At 47.3% G+C, this 15,813-nt stretch overlaps 1 protein-coding gene across 6 annotated transcripts in view; it reads right to left on the bottom strand.

Moving 5' to 3' along the window:
- Dgkg (diacylglycerol kinase gamma) overlaps window positions 1–15,813 on the bottom strand; it is a 207,806-nt gene that overhangs the window by 138,845 nt on the left and 53,148 nt on the right. For 2 of the 6 annotated variants that reach the window (XM_075967989.1, XM_075967983.1), the window contains exons 3-6: window positions 12,328–12,404; window positions 3,318–3,483; window positions 2,735–2,788; window positions 1,172–1,294 (exon numbers count right to left, since the gene is read on the bottom strand). In XM_075967989.1, the coding sequence (XP_075824104.1) occupies window positions 1,172–1,294; window positions 2,735–2,788; window positions 3,318–3,483; window positions 12,328–12,404 (420 nt within the window). The remainder of the gene's footprint in view (window positions 1–1,171; window positions 1,295–2,734; window positions 2,789–3,317; window positions 3,484–12,327; window positions 12,405–15,813) is intronic. The other 4 variants (XM_075968003.1, XM_075967997.1, XM_075968007.1 and 1 more) reach the window with 3 other exon arrangements.

The raw sequence follows: 15,813 nt of genomic DNA, 5'->3' as shown, positions 1-15,813 counted from the left end.
TGAACTCATGTTCCCTAGAAGATCAGCAAGTGCTCTTAACCTCTGTGGCCCCTCGCTTTTCTTTTGAGGTGGAGTCTCCGAGTGGCCTAGGCTGGCCTTGAACTCATGGGCTCAAGTGATCCTCTCACCTCCGCTTCCTGAGAAGTTGGGACTACCAGCATATATAAACATCACAACATCCAGCTCCATAGTGAATTTCAAAACAACATGACAAACCCCAACTAACTGACTTACCAATGCTTCTACCAAACACTGAAAGCCCTATAATGGTTCTGGCTTCTCTCTTGGTACAGGAAAAGAGAAAGATCAGGATTATAGCTAATATTCACTTGAAGAGGCTTTCCTCCCAGGCTGTGCTGAAACTGTCTCTGGTCTCTTTCAGCTGTCCTACCTTGTAGCCATTTCATCTGACACACATTTAAAAATACGATGGAACCGCAGTCTTTCTCCTCAGTGTTCCTCCCAAGAGCTGGACTTCATGCTTGTGTATGTATAAACTGTCTCAACAGTACGATCCCGTACAGCAGGGTCTGCCTCTCCGAGCCTTTGCATTTGAAACCTTAGGATCACAGTGCATGGTCCCCAAATGACTTCCCATCCGAACAGCATGCCAAGCTGGCTTGCCAGGAGACAGAAGCTGTGGCCTCCAGGATAGTCTGGCTGATTGTAATGATCTAAGTAGAGAACGTTCATCTAGGGTGGGGTTTACTCCTGATATTATTGAAGATTTACTGTGGGTCAGGAACTGTTCTGAGCCTTTGAACAGCTGCTAACTCGTTCAACCTGCATAACAATACTCACTATCCTCCCGTTTTACAGAGGGGCCAGCAACACAGATATTGCTCAAACACGCCCACAGCTCTCTGCTAGATAGTGTCTGAGCTGGGAATGCGGTCCAGATTTTTAGCCAACATGTTCTATCGCTTGATCTAGTTAAGATGGGGAGTGACCAGGACATTTTTATTGGACATGAAAGTAAATGTCACGGATGGTGAGTGTTACCTCTTCCAGTACCTGGGTTTGTCAAGCACATAGAGAAAGGCTTCTCACTGATAAACGTGTCAGGGAAGATTCCAGATCTGCTGTACCAGAGGTGGTCAACAGACCATAGGTGCTACAGCAGCTCCACCAGGAACTAACTAAAATGGCACTTTTGCAAGGAGCGACCTACCCGGCAGCTTGGCTACCTCGTTCTGTACAGAAAGAGAGCAGGGAATTGAGGTTGCACAGGTCTGGATTGAATCCCTAGCCCCACAACGGTTTCCTTGGCTCCTTTGTGTGAAGCAGTATAAATCTGAAGGTCAGAGGAAAATGAAGTAAGCAGGTACCTAGAAACCAGATCTTCAAAACCAATTTCTTCCGGCATCTTTTGGTAATTATTAGAAACTCTCCAACTTGTTCAAAAAACGACACAGATATTTCTGTTTTAAAATTAAAATTTAATTTAATTTTATATGTATGGACATTTTTAATGCATGTATGTCTGTGTACCACTTGCATGCCTGGTGCCTATGGAGGCAAGAAGAGGGCATCCGAGTGTCGCAGACCATTGTGAGCTGCTACCTGGGCCCTGAGATTCCCACCTGAGTCCTTTGCAAGAGTGGCCAGTGCTCTTGACTGCTGGGGCATCGCTCCAGGCCCTCATGAACATTGTTTGTTGGCCCAGCAGGACATACTCTTACATACTTGCCCTACCCACTCCAGCCGCCCATTGGTAGAGAGTAGAATAAGTTATACTTCTGCCTGAGGGCCAGGTCTTGGCACTCAGACTCCCACCCACTCCCATGCTTCCTGTGAAGGCTCCTCCTCATCTCTAGCAAGCAACTTGTCAGAAGTAAACATCTGGCAACCTGCCCCAAGCCTTGACCTGTTCTGTTCCGGGACCAGGGAGGTAAGAACCTTCAGTGAGCCTTAGAATCCCTCCACTGTGTGGGTAAAAAGCCAGCTGGCCATCTTGTTCCTCCTCCTCTGTGGTGGCTCCATAGAATCACAGGAGTGGCACTATGAGGAGGTGTGGTCTTGTTGGAGGAAGTGTATCGCTGTGGGGGTGGGCTCTGAGGTTTCATACGCTCAAGCTACGCTCAATGTGGGACGCAGTCTCCTGCTGCCTGCGGATCAAGATGTAGAACTCCCAGTTCCTTCTTTATAGTGGCATTTCAATTGTCTTTTCATAAATAAAGGCTGCCTGAAGATCTGAGAGTAAAACAGCCCCATTGGTCAGCCTTACAGACCAGGTTATGGTAACACACACCTTTAATCCCAGTAGGCACAATGACATGCACCTGTAATCCCAGGAGCCACACTAGTTGCCATAGAAACCAGGTGGTGCATGCCTTTAATCACGGTGGGGCATGCCTTTAATCCCAGCCCTAGAGAGGATTATAAAATGGGAGGAGACAGCTCTCAACACACAGTCTCATTCTGAGATTCCTGGAGGCAGGATCGCCATTTCAGACTGAGGTTAAGGTCAGAGCCAGTGGCTGGCTGTTTTGCTTTTTAGATCTTCAGGTTGAACCCCGTTACTGACCCTGAGTTTTTATTAACCATGCTTCACTTGTTCCGTACCTTCTGCCTGCATGCTGCCTTGCTTCTCACTATGATGATCGTGGACTATATAAGCCAGCCCCAATGAAATGTTTTCCTTTATAAGAGCTGCCGCCGCCATGGTGTCTCTACACAGAAATAAGGACCCTAACTAAGACACCCCCCCAAACCTCACGTCCCAATGTCTTACCAGTGTCGGGAGCGCAGGCCTCATCTGCTTTGGCAGCGTTATCCGCATTACAATCTAGGGAACAAGAAGAAGACGTAAAGACCAGTTCACGCTTTCCAGACCCTTAGGGGGGCACGTAGGGGACCATCCCAGGGGCTCTGGTTCATGGAGGTTGTGTTTGTGTCCTACAATAATTCTCAGCTTGGCTCATGCTCTCTGAAACTCCATTAAGACAGTGGCCATGACTTCCCCTCCTCTGACAGTCCCTGGTTAGTTCTAGCTGGGACATGCGCTGAATGTCTCTAACCATGGACGAAAGCCTTCTTGGGAGGCTCTTATTTTTCTACCATGTGTTAGTTTGTGTTCCCCTCTTGACCCATCCTATCCTCTGACTCTGAGTGATAAATTCATCCCCTTTTTATTCCACTTGCTGAAGGACTAACCAGACAGAGGCTCTGAGGGTCTAAAAGAGAGGAGCCCCTGACCCTTGGTCTCCCTCCCGCTTCCTAGGCTCAGGTTCCCCGCTAGTGTGCTGCCTATGCCTGTGGCCAGGGGTTACAGATGCTCAGCATCCTCCCATCTTGGGGAAAGCTGGTCCTTGTACCTGAGACATTGGGCTCACTACTGCTGGCCCCCTCCTTTGGGTGGTCAGGTGTCTCCTGTCTGGGCTTCTGGCTGAAGGCCAGGAAGAGGTGTGTGCTCAGTGGCAGAGGAAGGTCCACCTCCAGGTATGCCCTCATGAACAGCTTGAAGACATCATAGCTAATGGGCTGAGAAGGGCAAGAAGAGAGAAGTCAATAGAGGGAGGGAAGGGGACAGGAATGGAGGAGGAAAGGGACGAGGGCGATGGCGATGGCAGGTGAGGCAGGTGAAGTGAAAGGCACGGAAGTGAAGGGGTAGGTGGGGAGCAGGAATGAAAACTCCGGGAGACAGAGGGACGGGGGAAGGGATGGGACACAGACAGAGGTAACATGGTGGCTGACCATTAGGCACAAAGAAGGCCTGGTTTGGTCTCAATTGGGATTAAAAGGAGGGGTGATATACTCCCCAGGCTCAGAGACTGCTATGAACGAAGGGGTAAACAGATGGTAAGGGTGGACCCCAGTGCAACAATGCTTTTCAGATGTTTCAGGACTGCTACCCTCATTCTCTCAGCAGCTGGAGTCACCTGCACAAGCCCCAGAGTGGATCAAGCCAGTTAGCGCTCCACCATCGAGAGGAGGTGGACTTAGGCATCCTCCCAGCTAACGGAGGAGCGATGGAGAGTTATCGACTTGTGGGAAAGAGTCAAGTCTCATCAAGGGTGTGGTCCCTGGTAGGTCTACCATGCTTCAGTGGATGGTCCTACACACATGCGTATGTGGGCAGCAAAGCTGGGCTTGGTGGGTCATCAATGAGAAGAGGATACTGAGGCCGGAAAGGGGTGAGAGGGGCAGGTGCTGAATACGTTGAAGGCGCATTGTATGTAAGTATGGCTTTCTCAAAGGATTCCCAACAGCATGTCTAAAAAGTGGGGTTCACAAATGGAGAGCTCCGGGGATCTATCTGCCTTTGCCTAGGCTCATGTGAAGGTCATGGGTCTATGGAGCAAAGACTCTGTCACTGCTTTGAAATTCTGGTGACGATGAAGAAGAATGCAGAAGAAAATAGCATGGAAAGAAAGGTTCTCTGGTGATTATAACCACCTCTGTGATTCTTGAGTTCAGGCCTTGGAAAGTTGGGGAAGAGGTTGGGGAAGGAAGGACAGGTTCCATCACCCCACAGTGTTTTCATAATGTTCACCTTCTCTACACAGATCCCAAGATGAGACGGAATTGTGTGTGTTTGGGCTCAGCTGTGTCCCAAAACATGCTATTGTGAAGGCTTTAGACATCCAGAAAAACAGGAAGCTAAGGACAGAAGACCCTGTCCCTGTTGCGACCATCTCGATACTGCCTGGCATCTGGTCCCAGGCTTCGAGTAGCCATGCCAGAGAGAGCCACAGCCCTCAGCAAGCACTCACTAACAACAACGACAGTTTGCCGTGAGTCATCCCTGGCTTGAGCTCTCATCCCTGGCGCTGGAGCTTCATCAAGTCACAGATGCTCCTGGAAACCATTTGCAGAAGAAGCGCTGCCCCAACTGCTGCTGTGCTGGCCTTTGAATAATAACAGGCAGGAGAATAGCATCCCTTTCTGGAAACCTCCTTGGTGCTCTCTGAAAAATGCTGATAAGCATGTAACCCCTTTCACGTTCTGGGGATTCAGCAAGCCTTCCTGGAAGCAGGAGCTGACTTGAATGTGTAGAGTCAGGTGTGGGCTCCGCTGGGAACTCGCAACCAAATCTCTGCTAAGTCCAGGGCGGTCCTAGAGATCTCTTTTGCACTGTGGAAGAAGCCTGATGCGGTTGGACACAGACCACTTACTTCCTCATTTATTTAATTTTCAGCTTAAAAGAACCCAGCCCACGGTTGATTGACATTTTTTTTTGTGCCCGCTATCCTGCTCTCTGTGTCCCTTTTCTGTCCCAAGTCTCTGATTCTCTTTCTGCCTCTCTCTGTCTCTGCAGTATCATTACTTCAGATTGTCTCTTCTGCTCTTTTCCTGGACCCAGCGACAGAGTGATTTCATTCCCTTTCCAGCGTTACCCATGTGCCGCCCTTTGTGCTCCTGCCCTCACTGTCTGCTACCTGTGAACACATTCCAAGGGAATCTTCTCCTTCCCCTTTAATTTCTCCAAAGAGACCACACTGGCCTTCCTTTCCCCTTGCCCTCAAGTCTGTTGGGGTTCCTACCTCTTGCCGGGGAGCCTGCTTCCCTGGAGGTCTTAAGTGTATTTGTCTCTTTGGTAAGGTTCTCATCTCAGCTCCCTGGAGAATTTTCCCTTCTCTTCTTGAAGCTACTTTGCACGCTGAGATTTTATTTTGATGCTTCTTATTCCCTATTTTGGTTCAACTGAATCTTTGCTAATGACGTTGCAATTCTTTCTTTGATGTCGAAAGTTCCTTTGCCTTATCCTTTGCATAACTGACAAGTACTGATTTAAATGACAGTGTGACAGTTTTAAGCTAGCACCAGATGGAAACGATCAGAATGAAGTGTTTCTGAAAAAGAAGGTCTTAAAAAGAAAGTTTAATGGCAGGCTGTGGGGGTTCACACCTTTAATCCCAGCCCTTGGGAGGCAGACACAGCTGAGCTCAAGGCCAGCCTGGTCTACATAGTGAGTTCCAAGACAGCCAGGGCTACATAGAGAGACTCTGTCACCAAACCAAACAAAAAGTTTAACTAAACAAATTAGCAGTGGGGAACAAACAGACAAAACAACAAAGCTTAAAGGTGACTGGAAAAGATCAGTTTGAGAAGTGCCAAGCCACCAGTATGAAGTCCTCAAAACCAGCCACCAGAGAGATGTCTAGTGTCTAGAAAAGCAGGGGGCTGATATGTCTGCTTAAACTTATTTTTTATTTGGTTACTAGCATGTAAAAATCTTTCTTTCTTTCTTTCTTTTTTTTTTTTTTGAGACACAGTTTCTCTGTGTAGCCCTGACTGTCCTGGAACTCACTCTGTAGACCAGGCTGGCCTCGAACTCAGAGATCCACCTGCCTCTGCCTCCTGAGTGCTAGGATTAAAGGTGTGAACCATCACACCTAGCATTTTTCAAATAAAATTGTTTTTGTTTTTCTTTCTTCTTTGTTCTCCCATCGTCCCCCATTCTTCCTGTGTGTACTTCCACCCCCTCCTCTCATGTCACGTGACTCCTTTTGCTTTTCTCTACTGTCTTTCTCATCAGCTCTTTTTCCTCTCTTATGGTCTGCGATCATGTTTCATAGTCTAAACCAATCTAAAATCCCTTATTTCTATACAAACAAACAAACACTAAAGTTTGGATTTGCATATCAGAGGGACCGTGGAATTTGTCTTTGTGAGTTTGTGTTGCTTCACATAACGTAATGTTTTCTAGGTCCATCCATTTTCCTACAGATTTCATAACATCATTTTTCTTTATAGCTGAGTAAGATTCTATTGTACGCATATGCAACATTTTTATTACCGTTCTTCTGTTGATGGACATCTAGGCTAGTCCTAGTCTCTGACTGTTATAAATAGTGTATCAACAAGCCTGGCTGTGGGAGTCCCTTTGTGTTAGATATGGAGTCTGCTGGGGATACATACGGGAGTGGGCGTGACCATGCCACTCAGTCAAATCCCCACCCTTGGTCTCAGGCGTGGGACGCTCGTCCAGCTTCAGTGTTACCTTCAGCCAGAAGCTCTTGAAACCTCTCTGGCACCCTCTTTAGTTAGGATCCTATTCCTGATTGCCATTTCTGCTAAAGCCAATGTCAATATTCCAAAGTCAGCTTTGACCCCTCAGTAACCTGGAACTGGTTCTTCTCTCTTTACAGCACCTAACACACCTCCTTTCCAGTTCCATTCCCTCTCGTTCCATCATCACCAGAGTCTGACTTCAGTTTCATGTGATTTTTAGCTAGACCATTGCAATGCCTCTCTTTTGTAATTTATAAAAAAATATTTTATTTTCTGTGCACGAGTGTTTTGTCTGCGTGTACACATGTTCATTGCATGCATGCCTGGTACTTAGGGAGGTAATAAGAAGGCATCGGAACTCCTGGAACTAGAGCTATGAGCCACAGATGGTTATGAATCGCCATGCGGAAACTGGGAATAAAACCTGGGTCTTCTGTAACAGCAACAAGTCTCTAAACTGCTGAGCCATCCCTCCAGCCCATACAACGCCTCTTGAAGGCATCCTTGCTCCCGCTTCCTTCGGTCACTCCTCCCATCTGTTGTACCCAGCCCCGTCAGGCTGATTTTCCTGAAGCACAACCCTGAGAAGACTGATTTCCTACTTAAAAATTTTCCTTGGTGTCTAATTGCCCATGGGAGAGTTGAGAGCCGCTTGTGCGTGACTGATCTCCTGTATTATACAAGATAACACACATACAGAAAAGAAACTCTAGTGAACCCCAGGGAATATAGATAGAAGCTTAAATATATATAATTAATACAGAAACAATGTTGCTACAGTCCAGTTAGTCAGTCTTATGTGCTTTCTGGGACCTTTGGGACTCAGAATCTTCTCTGTAAACCACTACAGCCTAGACGTGGAGCCACTTCAAACCCTCAGTCCATCTGCCATTTTTTCTTGTTATCTGTTAAGGTGCAACTATGCATCCTGTCCCCATAGACCCCCTTTTTTTTCCTGAGCAAGCTCCACAGGCCACTGCTTTCTTCAACTGTTAAAATCCTAGCTCTGCTTTTCTGCCTGAAACCCCTTGGAATTTCCTGCTCCTGGATCTCTTTAATTTGACTCGGTTCCTGCCTTGTGAAACCCATGGATGCCGTTCTGGATAAATACAGTAAGTCACTACACATTCTCGGACTCCCTTCAGAGCTTCTGGGTGAGAATGAGAATGGTTCATTTCATTTCCGTCTCCTGAACCATTCCTGATAGATATTCGAATAGATGCTGACTTCCCCGCCGGTCCATCAAAGGGATGGCCTGCTGCGGTGCTGGTCACCAATGGATCATTCACTCTGAGTCAGGCAGAGGCTCAGTATTCAGTCTATACAGGCACAGGTGCTGGAATGACTGTAATATGTGGTCAGCAGTGCTGAGTGCCACAGGATGAGGACAGAATGTGAGACTTTAGGAAGAAATGATGACTGAATTCATGCCTACCCATTCATGATCTCCCTCCCGCATCCTCTGGAAGATGGAATGGCCTAGAATCAACACAGAACACTCAAATCAGAAAATCCTCAGAGGACCTGGGCCTGCTTATGCTACCGGTGCTCAGGACATTCCATGACTTGCCCCTGCCCACTAGGGGTGGGACGAACCAGAAGCCGGATCTTTGGCATACTCATCTGTGACTGTTTCTGTCACAGATCCCTGGGCTGGTACAGTGTTCCCAGTCGCTCCCTCCGAGCACCACAAGTTCAGGGGTCAAGAGAGACTGATTGTGTGCTCCTCTGAAAGGGATATATAAGTTAGACAGTTCTGTACAAGCCCTGGCCGAGAACAGTGACTGCTTACCAGATGTTTAGTGCATGACTAGGTAAGGAGTATTGGAGGATTATACCCAACTAGACGCCAGCCAGTAGGAGGCACACTGGGAAGAAACCATCACCTTCCTCAGGCACCTTCATCATCCATGCTCTCTCTGGAGCTGCAAACCCATGAAGCAACCTGTCAGGTAATCGCTATTGCTGTAACCTGTTTTAGGAGGGCTGGCTAATTCTGCTCCAGGTCTGGAAGGGTGAAGAGAAGCTGGAGAAACTGCTGTGCCCCAGGCAGGAGGCAATGGTGGAGAGTAGGGCTCGCGTCTTAAAAGCCTGCTCCTGGTCACCATGCATACTGCTAAGCTAGAACTTGCGCTCAGTGTATCTCAGTGCCACCCAGCCACCTTTTCTGTTCTGCTGGGCTTTCCTCACTCCCTAGCTGTCACCACCGTTCTTTTCTCCAGAGGATCACTTAGAGATAAAAGCAAGGGCATGTTTGGTCCATCGTATTCATCACGGCCAGAGCTGACCCTCTGCAAATTCCCCTTCCTACTCTAGCTTCTAGGTTCTCTAGGAACCTGCCCCTGCTGGCAGCTAACTCTTCGCTAAGACATTTTGGTGACAGGAAGCCGTCAAGCTCAAGAGAAACAAAACCCTTCTTGTTTCCCCAACCCCGTGCCATGACATTACACCTACCAGAAATGAGGCGAGCTGTGTGAGAGAGAGGCAGAGCTCCCCCAGGATGCAGCAGGGCCAGGCATACAAAGAGAGGGGGATCAACCCTGAGGGGTGTGAGGGCGGTTGCACACTTAGGATAGACAGGCTCCCTGCTTCTGAAAGCTCCTCTCGGCCTTCACAGCAGTGGTGGCCCTGACCAAACTGTTCCCCTCCCACACATCAGGCCCCAGGCAGACAAGCTGATTACCAGTCCTCGCCAGCCCTTCGTTCCCTGTTTTTGGAGTTGGAGGTGGGAGGTGTGGGGCAGTGTGTTCTTTGCTGCTCTGCACGGCTTCTCCTCAGGAATGCCCTTTGAAGTGGTGTGCTCCCTTCCCTTCTGCCAACCCCTCTCCCGTTCTTCCTCCCAGTGATTGGTGTTTTATCCCCAGCCCTTCTCAGGTGGACCTAGAGAACACAGTCTCTGTTGATTCTTCCTGGGAGCCAGTGGAGAAGGCCTTGGCAAGTGAATGGTAGCCTTTTCCTAACTTAGCTTTGCTAGGCTTTCTCTAGTAAGTCTTTGTAAAATGACCCAGGAGCAGGGGAAAGGGAGCAAGGGATATGGCATTGTGGGAAGGTGCATAGAAAGGAAATAATCACATGTCCTATAACGTATTCGATATTTTGCATTTTTCTTTTAATTCATTCACTTCAAACTTTTAATAGTCTTACTAGCTTCCGTCCACAGATGAGGGGACTAAGCCTCAAGGAAATATTGTACAAGCTCATACTGTGCAGTGATGGCGGAGGTTAAAGGCTAGCCCAAAACCACGTGACTCAAGGTCTGAGACTCATGCTCGACCCTCGATTCCTGAAGGCAGACATTATGCTCCATGATCTTTGCCTCCTCTGCAGAGCCCAGCACACTACCTGCATACCCAAGAAACATTACGTGCTGTGAACTTGAAAACAGGCAGAGGCCTTGCATTCATTTACCCATGCAAAGAACATTTACTTGCAATGAGCCAAATACTCTCCTGGGCACTGGAGACACAGCACTGAGCAAATCTATTCTAGTGAGAGAGGCAGAGAATTAATGAAGTAAATTAGTTAGCCAGATAGATGGTGGGAAGTGCTGAGAAAAATAGAGCAGGGCCCTAGAAGGGGAAGTGTGAAGGAAGAAGGTGACAATCACCGGGGTGGCGGTTTGAGCATCGACCTGAAGGAGGTGAATGTCACAGGCAGGTTTCTATTGCTGTGAAGGGACGCCATGATCATGACAACTCTTCCAAAGAGAAACAGTTCATTGTGGTGGCTGGCATACAGTGCAGAGGCTCGGTTAATTGTCATCATAGTGGGACATGGTGACACGCAGGCAGACACAGTGCTGGAGAAGGAGCTGAGAGTCCTACATCTCGCATACAGGCAACAGGAAGTAGTCTGAGGGTCTCCCTGAGTGAAGCTTAAGCAAAAGAGACTCAAAGCTCCCCCCCCCAGTGACACACCTCCTCCAACAAGGCTCTGCCTACTTCAACAAGGCCACACCTCCTAATAATACCACTCCCTTTGGGGGGGCATTTTCCTTCAGACCACCACAGTGAGGAAACAAAGGACATGGATGTGCTGGAGGATGTCCCAGGAAAAAAAGAAGAGCAAGCCGAGTGGTACCGGGAGAGGTCGCAGGGCACCAGCTTGTCTCAGAGCAGGAGGCTACTATGACAGGAAGGACCAGAGAAGGGGAAGTCCGCAAAACTAAAGCTAGAGAACAGAGGAAGTTAGATTGTCCTGAGTAGAGATGGGGTGGGGGCATGGGAGAGTGACAGCGTAAGCATATGTTCTAACAAACTGCCCAGGATCCGTGTGAAGAGTGAGCTCCTAAGGACAAGAGAATGAATGGGCAGAGAGTCCAGTGAGGAGACTACAGTGGTCTGAGCAGGGTGCAGGGGTGATGAGTCAGGTCATGGAGCCAGGTGGGAAGCACCATGAGGATCTATCTGAACGGTAGAAGTGGTGGGGTTTCCTGCTGAACTGCGTGGGGCAGCGAGAACAAGAGATAAGTCAGCGACAATTACCTACTCATCGGTTAATCACCCAAGTTCGTAACCTGTCGCTCATCAAGTTGTCAGGGATGGACTGATAGAGAAACATGTTTTACGGGGGAAGATGAGGGACATCAGTTTAGCTCAGAAGTCTGAGATATCTAATCTTCAAGGCTAAAAATGTCAAGTTCAGGGGAAAGAAAAAAAAATCTCCGGGTGCGGTGTCCTGAAGCCAAATGAGGAAGATGAAGGAGATTTGACAAGTTGCCTCCAGCACCATTGAATAACATCACTATGGGGTTCAGGCACATGGTGTCTTCACTAGTGGTATCAGTGAAGGAACGGGAGTTACACACTGCTGGAAGGGTTCTGGAAAAAGCAGAAGAGAACATGGAGGTTTTGTATACAGACAAAGTTTAATAGCAGAGAACCAGCACCATTGTGTTGCTGGGGAAAATCTAATGTGTATAGGCAGACTGATGTGGAAGACAGGAAGAGGGAGAATGGGGGGAGGCTGGGGAGGGGTCTTGATTCAGCAGAGCCTACCAGTAGTCCACACACAGGAGGAAGAGAGGCAGACTCGGAGCACAGCCGGGCTCACCCACAGTGGCCGGGGAAGGGGCACGGGGTGAGGGACCCTGCCTCGGAGCTTCTGTCTTCTCAGTGTTCACTGAGAATGAGGAGCTGGGGAGGAGTGGGAGCGAAAGGGGTGTGATGGGGTCTTGTAGGACAGCATAGGCGTGTGAAAGAACACGGGGGGGGGGAGGACGACACACAGATGGCATGGATGGCTCGCTTGAGACCTGGGGCGACACAGGTCTCAGAGCAAGGTCTTCAAGGCAAGTTGAGATGCCAGTGAGAACGGCTAGGACACAGAATCTTTTTTTAAAAAAGAGACTTGAAATGGAAATAGTCTTACCTTGTGTGTGTCGCATTGCTTGAGGCTTCCACCTTCATTAAATTCAGTCAGCACATCTTTTATTTTCTTGGAGGAATCTGGAGAGACACAGTTCAAATGTAAAACACGGGTAGGTGGCTAATGAAGCCCAGGCTAGACAAATTCTACCTAACCAAGGTAAGATGGAGCAGCCTTTCAGGGCCACGTGGAGACGCGTCCTGTCTCCCCTCACAACCTTCCACATTTCCCAGCCTTCTCTCTCCTTTGTTGTCAGAACTATCTTTATTTTAAAAAAGATTTTATTTTTATTTTAACTGTGTGTGTGTGTGTGTGTGTGTGAGAGAGAGAGAGAGAGAGAGAGAGAGAGAGAGAGAGACAGAGAGAGAGAGAGAGAGAGAGAGAGAGAGAGAGAGATCCCCTGGAGCTACAGTTACAGGTGGTTGTGAGCTACTTGATGTGGGTGCTGGGGACGAATTCAGGTTTTTAGCCTTTACCCTTAGAGCCACCTCCCCAACTCTATGTCAAACAAACAAATGCAAACAAACAGATCCCCTTTAAATCAACAACAAAGCAAATAAAAAGCCAGCCAGAAGGCAGCTTCATTAGTCACATCCAGGAGGAAGAGCAGGCAAGGTTCTGCCCTTGGTGCTGAAACAGTACTGTGAGAGGTGGTGTCTTCCGGCTCTGGGATCCTGACAGCTGTGTCCCCTTGTCTTTATTTTCCATCTTGATTGAAAAAATTAAGTTATTCATCCTGACACAAACAATTAACCTCAATTATGTCCTACAATTAACCTGGCTGGTTTAATAGTTCAAGGCTGCTCTACTGTATTCTGACATTGGGATCTTTCCCTGGAAATTGCATCTCTCTGACCTCTGCACTTCTTCCTCAATGCTCCCCTCAGGAGACATTTGCACCAAATGGGAAATAGATATTTAGGGGACTCAGGGGGGCATGATGACTTAAAAATCGTGCTACCTATAGAAAATTGTTCAGAAGTGGCTGGAGAAATGGCTCAACACTTAAGGACACAGGCCACATGCAGGCAAAACGCTCACGCACATGAAACAAAAATCAGTCTTTAAAAAAATATCCAGAAACACAGGGAAAACACGGCTTGCTGCTTCGTGGGAACTTTGTAAGAACTGAGAACAAAAAGACTTAGCAATTGTAACAGAAATGCGGCAAGTGTGCATGTATGATCAGCACAGTAGACCACGAAGGAAACTAGTATTTCTATGACCAGTGCTTCCCCTGCCTCCAGGAATTTTGGGTAATTAAAAGCTTCTTCAAGCTTCATTATTGCTTCTATTTAAACATCTGAGTGAAGGATCCTTCACGGGCTGGGCTGTTCTCTGTGGTTTTGCTGACTAGAGTCTATCAAGCAGAAGTTATAATCATTGCAGGATTGAAGCGTTTTGAAATGCTATATGAAAATGCTGCTCTTGTCTAAAAATGGCAATTTCTTTCTGAAACTCAAAGCAGATGCTGCAAGGCTAATAGCTCAGTAAGCGCAAGGCAGCAGATGCCAACAATTTGGGTTGCTTCCCTTCAATTCAGAGAGCATGGTGTGGCTAGTACGATGTTGCAAGGCATAGCAGGAAGCCCTGGTCGGGGAGAGGGTTGAGTGGCTGGTGATGCCAACGGCCCCTTAGTGGGGATACTTACCTGTGGATTCTCATTAACCTTATTCTAGTAATTCTGTACAAATAAGGGGATAATTCTTTCAGTCTACAAATGACGAAGTTAAAATTCATAAAAATGAAATGACTTTCCCAAGAGCAAGAGCTTTAAGGTATAGACCGGGTCAAAAGTCTGAGTTCTTTCCCTCATCATTTTTCACTATTGCTGAGCAAACAGTTGTGAGCACACGGTAAAGTGTGATTGCTGTGAGCAAGGGATAACGTCAGCATGACACTGAGGTCCAGGTGACGGCTGCTTCTGGGCCTCACTGGGGTCTGAGAAGTAGGCCAGAGCTCAGTCATTCTCATATGCATATTTTAATTTTCCTACAAGCAGTTGTATCACCTGGGGAGATCCTATATTTTATGATATGTTTCACTGGCATGCTTTTTAGCTCAACTAAAGTGCCCAGACCTAAACAATGCAAGTCTGAAAAGTGGGTAGCCTAGTGTGCCTTCTGCAAGGGCAATATAAAGGTGGAATTTTGATTGGGAATCAAAGATTAATTTCAATGGGATCCATACACTTTGATAGTATTCCCACAGTTTACAAACTTCCAAGTTCACCTTAGCAGAAATCCTTTGATCTCCAGTGTTACGGCTCTATTTCCAATTCCTTTTGTATACTTGAATGTAGTAATCCATACATGCTTACGTACCAAATTTCACACTTAATGAGATATGAAACTTGAGAGAAAAATGAGAAAACTACCTAATATTCTTAATAAATAACCTAAAATAAAAGGAAAATAAACTTCTCCTACAACCCAAAGTATTTCTGACTAATTTCCCGTCAGAGTATTCCTCCTCACCAATGAATTCAATTTGCCTCATGGGGGCTTGTTTAGTTAGCTTCCTAGTGCTGTGATAAAGACCATGACCATCAGCAGCTTGGAGAGGAAAGGGTTTATTATTTGGCTTACACTGCCAGATCAGTCACACTTTGCCACTAAAGGAAGTCAGGGTCAGATCTCAAGGCAGGAATCTGGAGGCAGAAACTGATGCAGAGACCATGAAGGAATTCTGCTTACTCAGTTTGCTTTCTTCTAACACCCAGAACCGCCAGCCCAGGGATGGCACCACCCACAGTAGGCTGGGCCCTCCCACATCAATTATTAATCAAGTGTGCCCCACACACTTGTCTATGGGCCAATCTAATAGAGACATTTTTTTCTCAGTTGAGGTTCCCTCTCTGGTAGATAATCCTAGCTTGTATCAGGTTGATATAAAATTAGCCAGGACAGGGATTTTATAAACTGAGGGCAACAACACTTCTTAAAAACAGAAACAACGCAATTCTCAATTGTGGGGGAACATTATTTTCTCTTGACATCCTCTGACACGTTCTGGCTGCTTCCTCTCAGGGGATGTCTTCTTCTGCGAGGAAGGAGGGGTTACAATGAGAGGCTCCTATGGGACAACCCTCACTTTATTTCAGTCATTATTGGGGGCTCAAGAGTGTAAGCTCAGCAGAGAACTCCCTTGTCACACCCTGTGTCATGGTGCCACTGCAGATCCCGAGGACGTGAAGTTGCGTTTCTCAGTGTAGAGAATAGTGTCACGTCTATCAGTCTGGCAACACTTTTCATTCATTGTGAGTTGGTCAAATGATGTGCGCTGTCTCGATTGCTACAACATCTCGTCCAAATGCTCAGAACTAGTGTCTGATGAAATACTTATCCTGATGTTAGAGAAGAGGACACAAGTGGGTCCATACTCTTTTTTCCATATACTTTTCCTTTCCTTCTTGTTTGTTTGGTTTGTTTGTTTCTTTTTTAAGACAGGGTTTCTCTGTGTAGCCCTAGTTGTCCTGGAACTCACTCT

Source organism: Microtus pennsylvanicus, chromosome 1 (genome assembly GCF_037038515.1).
Source record: "Microtus pennsylvanicus isolate mMicPen1 chromosome 1, mMicPen1.hap1, whole genome shotgun sequence".
Lineage (NCBI taxonomy): Eukaryota > Metazoa > Chordata > Mammalia > Rodentia > Cricetidae > Microtus > Microtus pennsylvanicus.
Note: the sequence above shows the minus strand (reverse complement) of the source record. Positions and strands in the feature narration are given on the sequence as shown.